Source organism: Ailuropoda melanoleuca, chromosome 2, assembly GCF_002007445.2.
Source record: "Ailuropoda melanoleuca isolate Jingjing chromosome 2, ASM200744v2, whole genome shotgun sequence".
Lineage (NCBI taxonomy): Eukaryota > Metazoa > Chordata > Mammalia > Carnivora > Ursidae > Ailuropoda > Ailuropoda melanoleuca.
This window is the reverse complement of record NC_048219.1, coordinates 129,266,599-129,283,335: the sequence shown is the minus strand read 5'-3', so window position 1 is coordinate 129,283,335 and position 16,737 is coordinate 129,266,599. Positions and strand designations below refer to the sequence as shown.

The 16,737-nt window shown below is 33.0% G+C and overlaps 1 protein-coding gene across 22 annotated transcripts in view; it reads left to right on the top strand.

The window, feature by feature from the left end:
• BAZ2B (bromodomain adjacent to zinc finger domain 2B) overlaps positions 1-16,737 on the top strand; it is a 395,156-nt gene that overhangs the window by 328,521 nt on the left and 49,898 nt on the right. For 15 of the 22 annotated variants that reach the window (XM_034643322.1, XM_034643377.1, XM_034643364.1 and 12 more), the window contains 5 exons: positions 587-652; positions 2,028-2,072; positions 2,316-2,348; positions 3,561-3,626; positions 14,699-14,839. In XM_034643322.1, the coding sequence (XP_034499213.1) occupies positions 587-652; positions 2,028-2,072; positions 2,316-2,348; positions 3,561-3,626; positions 14,699-14,839 (351 nt within the window). The remainder of the gene's footprint in view (positions 1-586; positions 653-2,027; positions 2,073-2,315; positions 2,349-3,560; positions 3,627-14,698; positions 14,840-16,737) is intronic. The other 7 variants (XM_034643371.1, XM_034643382.1, XM_034643355.1 and 4 more) reach the window with 2 other exon arrangements.

Sequence of the window (16,737 nt, the reverse complement as noted above, 5' to 3'; positions counted from 1 at the left end):
AAGCCTTTAATTAACCACATTGTACAGCTAGAGATAATGAGATTTAATGTTTATTTAAATCATCTGAGTAATGGATTTCTTTACCTCAAATTTCAAGTGTTAAAAAAGAAATTTCAAATAAAGTGGACATGTGCATTTTTAATGTGTTAGTGATTTATTCATTAAATAACTTATCAGTTAAAATCCACCCCATTTTCTAAATTTTCTACAGTGATCGTGTTTTACTTTTAAAAATCAGAAAAAAGACAATACATGCCACAAAATCATTTTTTTGTGATTAAGTTTTAAGTTAAAATGACATCAACACTCCGTTATTTCAGACTTTTAACAGAGATTGAAGAGTAAAAGCTGACATACTCTTATACATTTAAGAACTTTTTTATATCTTAATGCTAATCTATACATTAAAAATGAAATTAGTATGTTAAATATAATGTTAACTGGGGGGAAATATGTAATTGTCTACATATATGTTACATATTGTTTTGTACCTTGTGAGACATGTAGCTCCATTTTCAAGTCTGAGATTGTTTTCGAGTTGTAGTGGTGCTGTTGCATGACATTGAGACCTGTTTTGCATGCACAGGCTAAAAAGAAAAAGAAGGAAGAAGCAGCAAATGCCAAATTATTGGAGGCCGAGAAACGAATAAAGGTTAGTTTAGATGAGAACCAGAGTTTTTATTTTTCAAAAATAAAAACTATGTGCTGTTACACCAGTATCAATTATATATATAAAAAAAATAGCTCTCCTCAAAATAATTATCTTAAAAAATGTTTAGCCCAGATACAACATGTGTATAATGTGTGCTTTTATTGTATGTATATTGTATGTTTATGTTTTTTTAAAATTTCATTATATAGGCATTATGTGATGTTTTGAGCTCTTTAAGCAAGCATCAAATCAGATATGCAGACTATTGCATAATACCTGTGTATAGTTTTGCTGAATCAGAATGATCTTCCCAAAGCTATTTTGTGTTGTTGATGTTGATGTTTCAATTTGTGTCCCAAATCTGATTCTCTGCTTAGATTATGACTTTATCCTGGTTAATGTCCAGCAACTGTTTTAACAATTAAAAAGTGAAGAGCCTACAGAAACAAAAACCTAACTTGAGCAAGCTGTTATTTGCCAATAATAAAATTAGCCGTTGTTAATTATTGTAATGTTTTGGTTTTGATTTTCTGTTATGAAGCATTAGAGTTGGACCCCCCCAACCACACACACACACATACACACACACACACACACACATTCTACCCCTCATCTTCCACTTTTTCTCATAATTAATTACTAAAAGAGGGCAGCTGAGTGATCCTGCTGGTTTTGGCAACAGATGCAATTATATCCTATAAAGCCAGGGAGTTACTTTTTCTACATTGACTTTCTTACTATTTTCTTTAGATTTCTACCCCTTTTCATTGCTTCCCTTAATATCATCTAGTATTTTATCTTTACAAGAATATTTAAATTGATGACATTTGTAGAATTGCTTGCATTAAGCCCAACCACCTTGGATTAGTGCCTTGAATTATAGCTGAGTGTGAAAATTACTTTCATTCATAGATAGTGTACAGAAATGATATGGATGCTGTTAAGGTAAAATATAGTATATTTAGGAATTTATGTTCAGAGTGGAGAGAGTTCTAATCAGCTGGATTTGAGGGTTGCTGTATATAATGTATTAAAATAATTTTAAAGATACATGTGTCAATTGTATCTGATATGCTCTACCATTTAGCTAGTCAGTTCAGTAAATGTACCCTTGAAATATGCTATTAAGTTATTGAATTTTAAGTTTAAATGGCTGCTGAATAGGATCCTTGCTACTATCGTATAATCTTTCCCTATTAAGTAGAGCCATATGAAATTGCCACTATGTAAGTAAAAAAAATGATCAATTATTTGCAATTCCATGTGGCTCAACGTAATGGAAGATTATAGAATCTCAGAAAAGGAATTTTTAATACTTGTACTATGTTCTAAATCTTCCCTAAAAATTATATATTAAAAGTTTCTTATTTTTAAGGAAAAAGAAATGAGAAGACAACAAGCTGTTCTTCTGAAACATCAGGTCTGTATACATATAGTTATACAATTGCTGAAATGTACATTTTATAATTTTTCTTAAATCTCTTTTGGGGAAAATCTTCAAAATGTTTTCTTTAAAATTTCCAATTTAATTCCTGCTTAAGTTTTTCCTTCATCTTATGGTTTATTGCCTTGCTTTGGTATTGGTGTCTTTTGGGGGGTTAAAAATTGGTTTCATGACTCTGTGATTTCTGTTTCATAATGTTGTGCCAACTCTTTCTACCAGGAGTTGGAGAGGCATAGACTAGATATGGTATGGGTATGTTTATTTTTGTACATCTAACACCGCATTGTGATTTGGTTGTGATATGGTTGTCATAGCAATGCATAAAGTGTAGCACTGGCTGCTGTCATATTACATACTGCTGCATGGCTTTACAGCACAGTGCATTGCATACATCTGCTTGTCTGTCTATAAAGAAGTATAATACATCTCCAAGATTTCTAATTGAATTGCGCAAGCCTTATATAAGGCTGCTGTCCAAAAATTTACATTACTGATGTCACGATCAAAGTTGGATCCCTATACAATTAGATACGATGATGACCCATATTCTCCCGTCATTCTAGATGCAAAACTGCCATTGAATACAATGGGAATTTTGAGTTAGGTTGATGAGAGAATATGAAATATATTCTGGTTTTATAGACAAAATTTTAGAAATAATTTTAGAAATATCCCTTTGGGGGGACCAAATACATTTAAACAAAAAGAATTCATTAGATATAACTGTGATTATCGAAACTAGTGCTTACCCTATTTTCATACTGTGCCTTTTAGATTCCATTTATTAGCCCGTGGTGCAGCTTTTATGGCCTTAAATAGCGCATCAAGTGGCAGACATCAGTAAATAGGAATATTCCATTTCATTGGTGTTGGTATGTGAACCACGACTAGTTTAACTAAATTGGTATAAAAGCTTTAAAAAAAATCTTTCTAATTTCTTGGTAGCCTATTGAATTTACGAAAAGATAATATGCTTGAAATAAAAATAACTTAATTCTAAAACCATGAAGTGAAAGTGATTATAAACTGATTTCCGCCTGATCTAAAAATTTAAGAACAATACAACCTTTAGTTTAATTGGCCTATGGTACATATTTGTGGTTTTTCTAATAGCAGATGTAAGGTAACTGACCTGTTCCAGCCAACCATTATGCTTTTTGTTCTGCCAGCTTTTGAAGGAGCATCACAACTGACCATAAGTAAATCTTGTATGCTTCTGTTTACACTGTCTCCATGTTCATTGCTTTACCTTTTTGCTTTTGATTGTTCTTGTATTTGCTTTCTAAACCTGAACTAAAACATGCACAGACTGGCCATTCTTGTCTTATATTTAGTATTTACTGTGACTTGTCTATAAATGCTAAACATGCTATACTGAGTTTTGTTTTGTTTTGTTTTGTTTTTTTCATTTCAAAATCAAACTATTAATTATAGTTATTTTCCTAATCTTATCTGGCCTAATAGGAACGAGAGAGAAGGAGACAACATATGATGCTTATGAAAGCTATGGAAGCTCGTAAAAAAGCAGAAGTAAGTTCATGTTTCTAGAAAAATACTAGTATTTTTTCCTAAAGCATTGGTTTTTCTAAATATAAATTTTTCATAGTATAGGTTTGTCATGGTTTATTAGCTTTCATAAGCAAGCCAGATATTAAAGATAATAACTATTACAACATAAAATAATGTAGGAAGGATTCCAATCTATGTGTTCATTTTCTTGGCTGAGATTTTAATTATCTTTTTTTAATGTAGTGAATGGCATTCGTTTGGTTAAAAGTAGTAATTTATTACTGTAACCAGAGTTTCACAAAATTAATATTTACAGCATGCCTAAACAAGTCCTGTGTGTCCTAACTGAAACACTAGTCAGTCCAACCATGGACTTCTGCTTTCAGAATTATTCTTTACTGTTCTATGTGTAAAATTGGGCTTAAGTACTTTCCTTAAAATAGACTTTTAACAGATAATTCAGAATAGGGAAATTACTGAAATAAGTCAAAATGAGCTTATTTGGAATGTAATAGAAACCAATTAAAGGTTAAACTATATATTACAAAGGAATGCATTGTGTATTAAAACGGTTGAATAGAGGTGTGGCCATTATATCCAGGGCTTTGGAATGTGAGACTCAGAATTCCCATGTCGACTCTGAACCAACCTGCTTTACCTCTTCAGGCTGGCTTGCTTGCTCCTTTTCTTCTTTTCCTTTCTTCTCTTCTCTTTTCTTTTCTTTCATTCTTTCTTTCTTTCCTTCCTCCTTTCCCTCTTTTTTTTTGTTTCAAATTTTTATTTAAATTCTAGTTAGTTAAAGGTTATTTCTTCTTTTAAATTGAGATGATGATACCTACCTCCTAGGATTATAAGATCATAAACTGAGATAAACATTTAATAAATGAGAATTAATAAAAGTAACAGTTTGATCTGCAAATTTGAGAGGCCTGTATCTCAGCATTTTGCCCTCAGCTCCGGCTAAAACTATTATAGATTTCTAATATAGAGAGACAATAAGAGTATTGTTTAGGAACCTGGACATTGTAACCCAGTTACCTGGATTTGAATTCTGGTTTCAGTGCTTTCAGCTACCTGACCTTAGGCAGGCTATTTCACCTGTCTGTGATTCAAATTTTTCATCTATAAAATAGAGATGATACCAGTTCCTGTTTCATTCTGTAGTAATGATTAAATGGGTGTGTATCTGTATGAGTGTATGTGTAAAGTTTTTGGAACAAAGCATAGCACCACATAGTGCTTATAGTTCCTTATCACTCCCTCTGTGTTTGCTGTGTAGAGCGGGCCTAGCAAGATGCATATCCAGGTTGGGAACTGCTAACACAGATTACCTCTAAAGCCTCTTCTAGCAATCACTTCTGTGACTCTCCTAAATTTCATGAAAGTTTTGCCTTAACATTTTTCTTACTGTCTTTTCTTCCAAACCTGTTAATTATCCAGGCCCACTGACAGCCTCTACACCTAACATAACAGTGGGGTCTGTGCATGGATTTATAGCCATAATCTCTGAAAAATGACAAGCAGAGAAAGAGAAAGGCAACAGATTCTGAGAATTGGAGTGGCTGCTATCTCTGTTCCCGTCTAAAAGCAGTATGGCTGTGGGAAGAGTAGGAAAGGGGATTAATTAAAATTCTGAAAGCTCAACCTAATTTCATCCAATCTGGAGAGATAGAAACTGAAAGAACAACTCAGGAAAAAGACCTAGAAAATCCCTCAAGAGACAAGTTCCTCTCTACCAAGTATACTTCTTTCCAGAGGACTAAAGAGAACCAGGGCATGCCATTCTGATTTTTCCTGATGGGGAGAAAAACAAAAGAAAGGCAGAATTATGACAATAACACAGAGCATTATCTCTAGATATACTTGAATTTAGTAGAAGGGGAGAACCCAAGAGTAGCAGTAAGATCATCAAAGAGAGTGAATGCCCAGGTTAAAAGGTGCCAAAAGGCCCAAAAGGCATGCCCTCTTCCATTGGTTTTTCATATTTCCTGTTAACTGAGAGGAGAGTGGGAAAAGCTGCTGAAGAGAGGTGGGTAAGATCTAGTTTGAGTGAAAGATAGCGGCCACAGGATAAATGAAGGTAATTAAAATTACACCTTCTAAGAACCCATGAAAGACCAAGAGCACCTTTCGTGGGAAAAAGATTTACCTTTGACTAAATAAAGTGAATCAGGTACATCGGTTCCGATAAAACTTGGAAAGGAGTATGAGAAACCAAGTACAGCTCTTCCTCTTCTAGCTCATTCATCCTCAGAAAAAAGAAACATGAGTAATATACACAGTATTACAGTATTTACCCTTCTCTCTGAAGTACTTCAAAAAATAAAAATAAGTATTAGATAAAGTGAGAAGGAGCTAAAAACAAAAGCACCTATATTGGGGCAGTACACATTCTTGATTGGGCTGCCCACATCAAGCATAAGTAATTAGAAAAGGATTATCAAGGCAACCATGCCAAAATATTAAACCAAGAAAAAAAAAGAGAGAGAGAAATGTATAGAAAAATTATAACATAAAGCATAATAATTTAAGGAACCTCCCTTCCCTTGTTTTCATTCTTGTTTTCCTCAGCACTCCCTATGTGTTTTCCATAGAGCAGCCCGAGTGATCTTTTCAAAAGTGATCCAGGTTACATCTTAACACTTTCTAGTGGCTTCTCATTACAGTTGTAATAAAGTCCAAATTCCTCACCATGATAAAGCAGTCCCACATGCTCTGACCTCCGCCTGTCACTCCAACTTTACCTCATACAATTTGTCTCTTAAGTACTATATTCCAGTCAGTTGGTTTATTATCCTAAACAAAGGGTCTTTACCATTGTTGTTTTTCCACCAAATATTTGAGTAGTTCTTATTTGTTGTTTAGTGATAGATCAAATGTTAACTTGTCAAAGAGGCCTTCCCAGAACACATAATTTTGCCTTTTTTTATACCTCATCTCTGGAACTCCATTCCATCATCTTATTTATTTTATAGTTTTTTGTGGTCTCTTCCTCCCAGGATGTAAGATCTTTGAGGAATCTTGTCTGTCTTGTCTACCACTGTAGAGCCAGGTATATAGTTGGAGCTTAGAAAATTGTAGTTGAATGAATGAATGAATGAATGATTTAAAATGAAAACAGGAGTTAAACAAATTGATTAAAGTAGCATTAAAGAATGAGTACATTATTATGTTTTCTGTCTATATAATTTTCTTTAATAATAAAATCTTTTATTTTACTCTAGATGGTTTTCTTAAAGTTAGACATTCAAGGAACTATTATTTAAAATGACTTATGTCACAAATAATCCTTTATTGGAATGTTTAAGAGTACCCCATAGGTGAAACTGAGCTCTTAAAGTGTTGTTATCCTCTGATAACTATAGACTTGGGAACAAGACTAGATAATTTTTCCAGTTATTCTGATTTTAAATTGTGTTCCTTTATTGAATGGTACCTATAGATATGTGATCAACTAAGTATTTTTTTTAACTTCTTTATTATTTGGGGCACAGCATTAAATTAGATACTGCAAGAAAAACAAAAATAATAATAATGATTTTTTTATCATATCAGAGAGAGAAAAATTTACAGTATAAACAGTTAGGCAGTAATTGGGCATATGTTTTTACTGGCAATCCAAACTTTCATCAGATCTTTACATCAATGTGCCACCTCTATGAATATTAACAAAATATTCCTATATGTACTTGTCCATTTCCTTATTATTACTTAACATGCAAAAGATGTAACTAGTGTAATGCCAATAATAGGGATATCTTGGCTTCATATTCTGTCTCCTATTACCTATAATTTTTTTTCTGTTATTAACTATTAAGAAAACAAACTTTATTGTAAAATTAAAGCCATATGATACCTAGGCAGGGCTAACTAAAAATTCTGAACTGACCATGATTCTAACTTTAAATACTTTCAACATTTAATTATTAGATTGTGAAGAAAGAAAAATAGAGAAGATAAACAAAAATGCTATGAATAATATTTAAAGAACTAATGAGGTTAAAAACAAATAAATTGCTTTCACCTTGTTAATTAAAATTTCCTGTAACATCTGAAATTATTCCAAGAACCTCCCCATATCCATCAAAGTAAGATGGTAACACAAACTCCACTTTTATGTTACTCTGTGTACACTATACTGATCTTTTTGATTTAGTATTAACTCAATAAATTTTCCCTAAAATAATCCCAATCTATAGATTTTCCTTTATATAAATCTATAATTAGTGGGGTGCCTGGGTGGGTCAGTCAGTTAAGTATCTGCCTTCTGCTTGGGTCATGATCCCAGGGTCCTGGGATTGAGGGGGTGTTGTGCATGGGATTCCCTACTCAGCAGGGAGTCTTCTTTTTCCTCTCCCTGTGCCCCTCCCCCCCTGCTCATGCTCTTTCCCCCACCCCATAAATACATAAAAATCTTTTTAAAAATCTATAATTAGTTGGGGCGCCTGGGTGGCACAGCAGTTAAACGTCTGCCTTCGGCTCAGGGCGTGATCCTGGCGTTATGGGATCGAGCCCCACATCAGGCTCTTCCGCTATGAGCCTGCTTCTTCCTCTCCCACTCCCCCTGCTTGTGTTCCCTCTCTCACTGGCTGTCTCTATCTCTGTTGAATAAATAAATAAATAAAATCTTAAAAAAAAATCTATAATTAGTAAGAATATTCAGACTTATATAAATTACATATTATTATCTTATTAATTTTAAAGGGTCATTACTATATCATCATAGTTTATAAATATTTTCATAAGAAAATATAAGAAAGAATAGTCTCATGAATAAAAAAGGCTTATTTCCTAGTATAATTCAAGTATAATATGAGACACCTCTGCTTGCATTATTACTAAGCACTAGAAACAGGTTGATTAAAGCAATGTGACAAAGTAGCTCAAAATCTCCTCTTTCATTTATAAAAACTTTAAACCATACCAGTCACAAATTTATAATCACTTTACTCATATTAACTGAATAATCAACCACAGTAATCAACAGAGTCTTTTATATGTCTCCCTCCAAGGATCAATAAACTACAAAAGGTTGTTAAATATACAGCTATCACAGAATGACTGTGTCAGCATTTTAGGAAACAAAACCATAAAATACAAGAGAGTAGTTGAGGTTTCAGAAGTCATCTAATAAACAATTTGAAAGCAGAAAAAATATATAGCCCCTCCCCATCCATGATTCAAGTCATAAGACTATTTTATAATCCTATATTTATATTAATCATTAGTTAGTGAAAAATGAAAATAAGTAGAATTGCACATGTAGTTGGTTTTGTTTAAGCAAACCCATTGTTTGGTTGAAGACATAGTAAATATACTTCTGTGACATACTTGTATATTGTTTTTATATGGTGTACTTACAATGTCTTTTAATTTTAAAGTTAACTAGTCTAAAAACAAATAATTTTATATTAACTCTATGATAAAATGTTAAATGTCCTATAAACAAAGTCAGTTTTTAAAAGATTATTATCAATTTAATTTAGGAATATTAAAATCTCTGATTATCTGACTCAAGTATTATTAACAATTTTAATTTTAATTTAAGAAACATTTATAATAGCTATTCTACACAGTATTAGATACACAACCTTAAGTAAGTACAGACTTCTGTGATACTTTGGGAGATTTTAAGAAAATACGATAACGGGGAGGTTTTATTCTTTTTAAATATTATACCTATAAAATAAAATTTTTATTAAAATATAAAATGTAAAGGTCTCTCCATCATGTGATTCATAATTTTTTCATTTGTTTAAACTTAATTTTCATAATATTTTAAATGTAAAAAGTCCCTTTAAAAAAAATTACCCTGATTATTCTACTCATATTGAATTTTACCATAAAACAGTAGTACTTTTAATCTTTATATCTGTCTTCTATAAGTGGCTTCTATTATTAATCTTATTTATACTTGTATTCTTCCTGCACCCTGAGGTAAACCTGTGTCTCTTAAATTATATTTATGTCTTTGAAATTTAAGTACAAGTTGCTGTCAAAAGAAATATATTCTCCTAATTATGCTCAGAACAAGCATCTAAGAGACCTAGTAGAATCATAAAAAACAAAAAAAGAAGGCATCTTTGCAGCATGTCTCTTAAAAATGTCTTGTTTTGCAGTCTGATAAGTTGTAAAAGTTTACGATAACAGGTCATTCTACCACATTCATTGTTTGGTTTTTAAACTTCTATGATTCTAAAATAGAATAAATTTATTTCCTATATTTATTATTATGCTATAGATTTCTGGAAATACTGTCATTTATGCCTTGAGAGCCCCTAAAGTAATCTTTTTGTGTGCGTAAAAAACTGGTTTTTGAAATTTTCACCCTATGTATTTTGGGCTGTTTGGGATAATCTAAATTTAATGCATTTGCTATCAAAAGGTGTTTCAACTTTGAAATGAAATTTAAATGACTTCTTAACTAAAATATTAGTAATATTTTGATATGGAAAATTCCATTACTGTAATTAAGATGCTTAAAAAGATATTTTATTATAAATGACTTATATTCCAAGCATTCATTAACTTCAAGAATTTCTACATCTAGAAAACTGGAGGATATGGGGAGGATGAAAGCCAAAAACATTAAGAGGAGTCATACTAATTGCTTGTCATTATTGACAGTCAATCTAAAATATAGTCAGGAGCTATATTTTGTAGTCATTTGTAGTCAGTCTAAGTTATTGCCCTGAAATTTAACCATTGTTAATGTAAAATATGTCTCATATTATGATAGGTTTCATAAGTCTTCTCTGGTACACCAAAGGTTTGTTGTGAATTGACCTTACAAAACCAGGAAGTTCCATTGTGAAATCCTGGTATTTGACATAGCAACAAAATATGTTATAGGAGAGCCTGGGTGGCTCAGTCAGTTGGGCTTCCACTCTTGGTTTCAGCTCAGATCATGATCTTGGGGTCATGGGATCGAATCCTGCCTTGGCTCCACACTGAGCTCAGAGTCTGCTCTCTCCCTCTCCTTCTGCTCCCCCCGCTGCCCCTGCTGGGTGCATGTGCACACATCTACTCTCACTTTCTAAATTAATTAATTAATTAAATCTCTAAAAACATAAAATTACAGAAATTAAGTGTAGGATTAAGCATAGTAACTTAATTTGTCAAGAAAAGGCTTAGGTGTGGGGTGCCTGGGTGGCTCAGATGGTTAAGCATCTGCCTTGGGCTCAGGTCATGATCTCCATGTCCTGGGATCGAGCCCTACATCAGGCTCCCAGCTCAGCAGGGAGTCTGCTTCTCCCTCTCCCTCTGCCTCTTCCCCTGCTTGTGCTCTCTCTGTCTCTTTCCCTTTCAAATGAATAAATAAAATCTTAAAAAAAAAAAAAAGGCTTAGGTGAAAAGTTGGTAAATGTTGCTCTTTCAAACAGTATACCAAGTCTAGAAGAGAGACTACTACACAAGTTTAAATATTTTCAAATTTGGCCTAAAGTAGCACTGCCACTCTAAACTTCAGTTTCTGGAAAAAATTATCAGATAATAAGTCTATTTAATTTTGATATGGAGACAGTGTATTTGCAAGCACATCAAATCATAGAGTATGCAATTAAAATGATTATGAAATTAATGTTGGAGTAAATGTGAGAAATATATCGAGATATTTTTAAATTCCCAAATATAACTTGAATATTATTAATGAATGTATTAAATGCTTTTGGCTACAAGGTTTGTGTATAATTGAAAATAGAAGGCATCAATTATGTCTGTCCACAGAACAAAATCTAAAAAATTGAGAAAAAAATCAGCCATTGAATATGTTTAATGACTAGTACAAATGTTAACCTATTGTTATTTATATGGCATTTATGGAATTAATCATTCAGCAAATGAATAAATGCTTAAGTAATTTTTATATGCTAAGGCACACCAAGTATTTCTGTTAAAGACATATGACATTGTAGTTGGAAATAAGAATAACATTGAGACCAGTGGGAGAGAAAAGTGGAACTGATACAGGCTTGATAGGGAGAAAAATAAAATCATTAAAAACTTCCTTGAAGTGTCTGGCAAATTTTACTGCTGGGAATTGAATAGGTCCGTAAAGAAACAGGTGAATTAAGTTTGTTCCTCTGACCTCTAGAACTTTACACTAAAGTGTAAGAGATCAACTTGAGACAAATAATTGTCCCAGAGTGTAATACATAGTATAATGTTTTGCGGAAGCTCAGAAAAAGAGAAATATTGAAATGCCTGAAGCACTTATGAGAAGAATAAAAGCAGGCTTTATTTCTGGGTTAAGGAAGAGAGGTTCTGCATTCCAGGCACAGGAAATGGCACATACAAAGGTATCTTGTTGTATCTCAATATGACCTGTGGGCAGAGAGGAGGAAGGTGCAAAGAGAGGGTTAATTCGTTTTCACCTTGTGTATGCCCCTGTCTTGGCTTTGTTGCTTTTCTCCTTCTCCTCTTTCTCCTCCTTTTGTCTGTACTCCTCATCTTCCTCCCCATTCTCCACCTTGTCCTTTTTCATCATCTTCATCATCATCCAAGCAATGCCTCAAACTGGTTACACTGTCTTCTCAGCACAGCTGTACCACACAGTGTGACTAGAGCATGGGAAATACACTGATAATCATGACATAGGAGATGAAAACTTGTGTGGGGCTAGATTGTGACTGTCTGTCTATACCATTTTAAATATTAGTTGATTGTTGAGGGGACCCAGAAGCTCTAGTTCTTTGAGAGTTATCTTGTCTTATACAATTCATTAAAGTTCATTAGATAAATTAGTGAGTAAATTCACCAAATTTACTACATTTAGAGACTTCATGTTTTCTTTGAAGTATCCCTAATACTTCAAGACAAGAATGGATGCTTGTCTTTAAGTAATAAAGGTCCTACAAATTTCTAAGATTTCTTAGAAATCTCCATTTTATCCTAAAAATTGATGTCATTTTACCCTCCATGCCATATTATAACAATTCTTCTAACCGGAAAAAATATTGCCTATCACTAGCTAAAAATGGTATCCACGAATATAAGCTATATTTACCTCATGACGTTAAATGCACTTTAACTCATTGTCTACCTATCATTCAAGTATTACCCCCAGATTGGCATCAAAGTGAAGTTGGCACAGTGAAGAGAACATTAGTGTCACATTGTCCTTTCTTTTTGAAAAGAAATGCTGACCATTTTCAACAGTTTTTAGTGAATAGTAGTCTCAGTTATTATTTTTGTAATTATTATCATGAACATCATTAAGAATTCTGGGTTAGTCCTATATGGTAGAAAAATTTATACCAGCTACTTTGAAATCTATAAGAGACGTTTGTTTTTTCTGTTGGTGATTGTAATTTATTATTCTGGTGAGTGACCAAAATGTTTTCTCTTCCTTGAAAAAAATTCTTGGAGCAACATCCATTGTGTTTGTAAATTGAAAATCCAACTCTGGGGGAAAATATCTTCTACCAATGATAATTTGATTTGAAAATCTACAGTGCATTGTGGGAATGTTGCATGTTAATTGTGTGTATTTTATGTCATTAGACCCTCAGAAATTGCTTTTAGTTTATAATCAGTGACATTAATTGTAGCACTTTTTTTGGTGTCAATAATCTCACAATACAGTTTCCGAATCATTTTCCCGTATGAATCAGTAACCCAGAAATTTAGAGGTTGTATAAAAATGAGCAGTGACTTGAGCATATCATATAAAAAGGCTCTCATGACCTGGCCTCTGGCTCTGTATCATAATATTCAGCAACTATTCAATCTGCAACCTACACTCCACTCTTGACACTACTAGCAATTTCTCAAATACACTGTGCTTTCTCTACTCTGGCAGGAAGATCCTCTCCTCTCTGTTTCTCCTGTGGCATACCCTCCCACAGCAGTCAGGGTGCTATCTTAGCCATGGTAATTGAAACAGATACAGCTAGAATATGGGGGGAAATGCTAATATAGTATAGGAAGCAATAAATGCAGTGTTAAAATAATAGGTTAGAGCTATGAGAATTAAGAGAAATTGGTATTCGGGAGGAGATGGTAGTGTTTAAATAGGATTAAGATCCACTAGATGGGAGTAATGACCTTCCCGCTTGGAGGGCACCAATATAAGGAGGTGAGGAAACAAGATGTTCATCAGGAATAGCAAATAGTTTGACTAAATCTACATAGAATACAAAAACGGGAGATAAGAAAAAAGAGAGAGAGAGAGTTTTGAATTCAGAAGTAAGGAGTTGGACTTTATTTTGATAAAAATAAAGAAAATTGAAAAATTGACAGATTTTTAAACAAGGAAGAGACATGACCAGCATACAAAAGTAACCCATCATTAGTGTGTCAAATGTGTGAGGTAATAAGTTAGAACTGCCTGATGGTTCCACTGTTATTTCTCATCTAAGTAAACATTGTATTTGAAGTCTGGCAATAAAGTACTGACACTAATATTATTGTAGAAAAACTTTTGACTTCTTCCAACAGGGTGTCATCCCCTACAACAGGGACACAGGACAGTTATTTCCATTTTGCTCTCATTACTGAAAATATTTTTTTAATGTTTTTGGAATTGCCTTCAGAATCCATTTTACATTCTCTTAAGTGTTGTTTATAGTGGTAAATAATATTTTGATTTCGTCACAGGTGCTATCTTAAGACTAGTTAATTGAAAGAGTAGTTTTTGCAAATTCAAGCATGTTGCTTCCACTTTCATGCTATAAATCCTCCCTTGTTTCCTGGACCTACACAAAAATTTGTGTTAATACTAGCTAACTGTATTTTATAAATATCTAATTACCCATGTGAATTTTGTATATCTGCTTTTGTTAATAAGTATTTGATTCTTATATTGTAACCTGGGGAAGGATCGAATAAATTTTGAGTAATGGAATAATCCGAGTTGAATCGAGTTGAATCTAATATTGGTAATACAAACACACAGACACACACACAGTCATAAGATTATTTTAAAACTCAAAGAGTGAAAATAAATCATTGTTTCTATGTAGTTCCAAGTGTATTCCTAAATATCCTGAGAATTCTATTCATGAAAATAATAACCCTTTGATAAATTTTTAACTGGAGGTTTTCAAACACATACAATGATTAAAGAGACTGTTGGACTTGGTTTTCTTTTTAAGGAAAAAGAACGGTTGAAGCAAGAAAAACGTGATGAGAAAAGGTTAAATAAAGAACGTAAACTAGAGCAACGAAGATTAGAATTAGAAATGGCAAAGGAACTAAAGAAGCCTAATGAAGATATGTGCTTAGCAGACCAAAAGGTAATTTATCATGTAAAACATTTCATTAGTAAGTTTAATTTTTCCTGTGTCTCACCTGATTCCTTTGCCAGAGTTGCCATTATGGAAGCCTTTCGTTTTTAACCAGAGCAGTGGGTTTTCAAGTCAAGGTCTATCTGCCTTTCCTGGATGGCCACCAATAAACCTCTCAGGCCTCCTGTGCCAATAATGGCGCTTCTTAATATATAAGTGGAGCACTGTAAGCCTTTTTAAATTGAAGTAGAAATACTGAGGAAATCTGCAAAGATGAATTAGAGAAGTGGATAGGATTTCTATCTGTCATTTCATTCCTTCCAGGCATTTAGGTACAGAAAGCTCTAGCCCCTCACCTCGCGCCGGTAGATATTTACATAAGTGACGGTTTATACTCTATGACCTCCTTCAGTGCTTTAGTGATTATTGCTAACGTTTACTGAGTATGTTTACTACATGCCAGACACTATGCTAAGTGCTTTAGATGAATTCTCTCACTTCATCCTCACCACAGGCCTGGGGAACTGGTATTTATGCCCATTTACCAAGGGGAAAACTGAGACACAAAGAGGTTAAGGAACTTGCCCAAGGTTACACTGCTAATAAGTAGCAACTTGGATTCAATCTCCAGTTTGTTAAATTCCAGAGTCCATACTGTTTATCATCCTGAAAGCCAAGAAGTATAGCCAACCAAAGTACTTCATATGTGTTTTCCCTTCCATCATGCTTCACAGACATCTAATGTGGCTAAAATATATAAAAGTAGAAACTGGAAAGAGCAAAATAATATTAGTATCTGACACGATTTCATGTATTAGTAGAAATCTATTATGTTTGACTGTACCTAAGAAGGTGGTATTTCTAGAAATTATATTGATGCTGCATATCATCTCTAGGATACTGTCTCAATTATATGTTATTATACTTGATCAGTAGCATCTATATTTACTTATAAGTCATATTCGTCTGATATATAAATAATGATTGTCTCTTAATCTGTGTAAGATCGCTTCTGAAGTACTTAAAGCAAACTTTTAATACTCCAGTGAGGATTTAATTATATTAATATTCTGTCTAGTTACTTAGCATAAATGCTTTTAAGTAAAAATGAAAGTATACATGCTAGTTTTAGTCACTTGTGTGTTTAAAATTTCCTAAGCCCAGAATGTGTTAGTTAACACATTTAATAAGCCTCAGAGTGAGTAAATATTTTTTAATCCTAAATGAGCTTTATCTCCTTGCATCTTTTATTTTTACTTAAATCCATACGCATTATGTCAAATATATGTTCATTTTAAGCCTTATTTTTGTTAGCTTTGTTATATACATATTTAGAGTCATATGGAAATGTATGTGTATGATAGGGTTCCGGAAAAGTCTCTGAATTAAATAGTTTTAAAACAGAACGTAAAAGATTTGTATGGTATCAGCTATTATCCATAGTTCTGTGTTCCCATACAATATTAGTAGAAAAAGTATTTTCTTACTTCAGTAAATGAAGGGTAGGGGAACATTTTTGAACTAGACAAATTCAGAGAAAAAGAAATATTTACACGCCACACTTTTTTCTACTTGAAGTTTAAGATACAATTATTGAATCCCATTTATCTACAAAAATATTTTTAATTTAGATTACCTATTTCCTTAATTTTTTAAACATTTATGACAACTAGTACTACAGTTTGGTCATTAAACTGTTAATATGTAAAAATATTTGAGAAGGAGCAAAAGAGACAGCTTTCTAATTTTAATATTGAAACTCAGTATTAATGTTTCGCTACATATTGGAAACCTAAAGACTGTTAGTTGTAGTATAACTGGGTTCTTGATAGGGTCGTGGGTTCTGATCATGTTGACCTAGTAATTTGTCCACATTCAGTAGCCAAAAATGCCACCACTCCCAACCA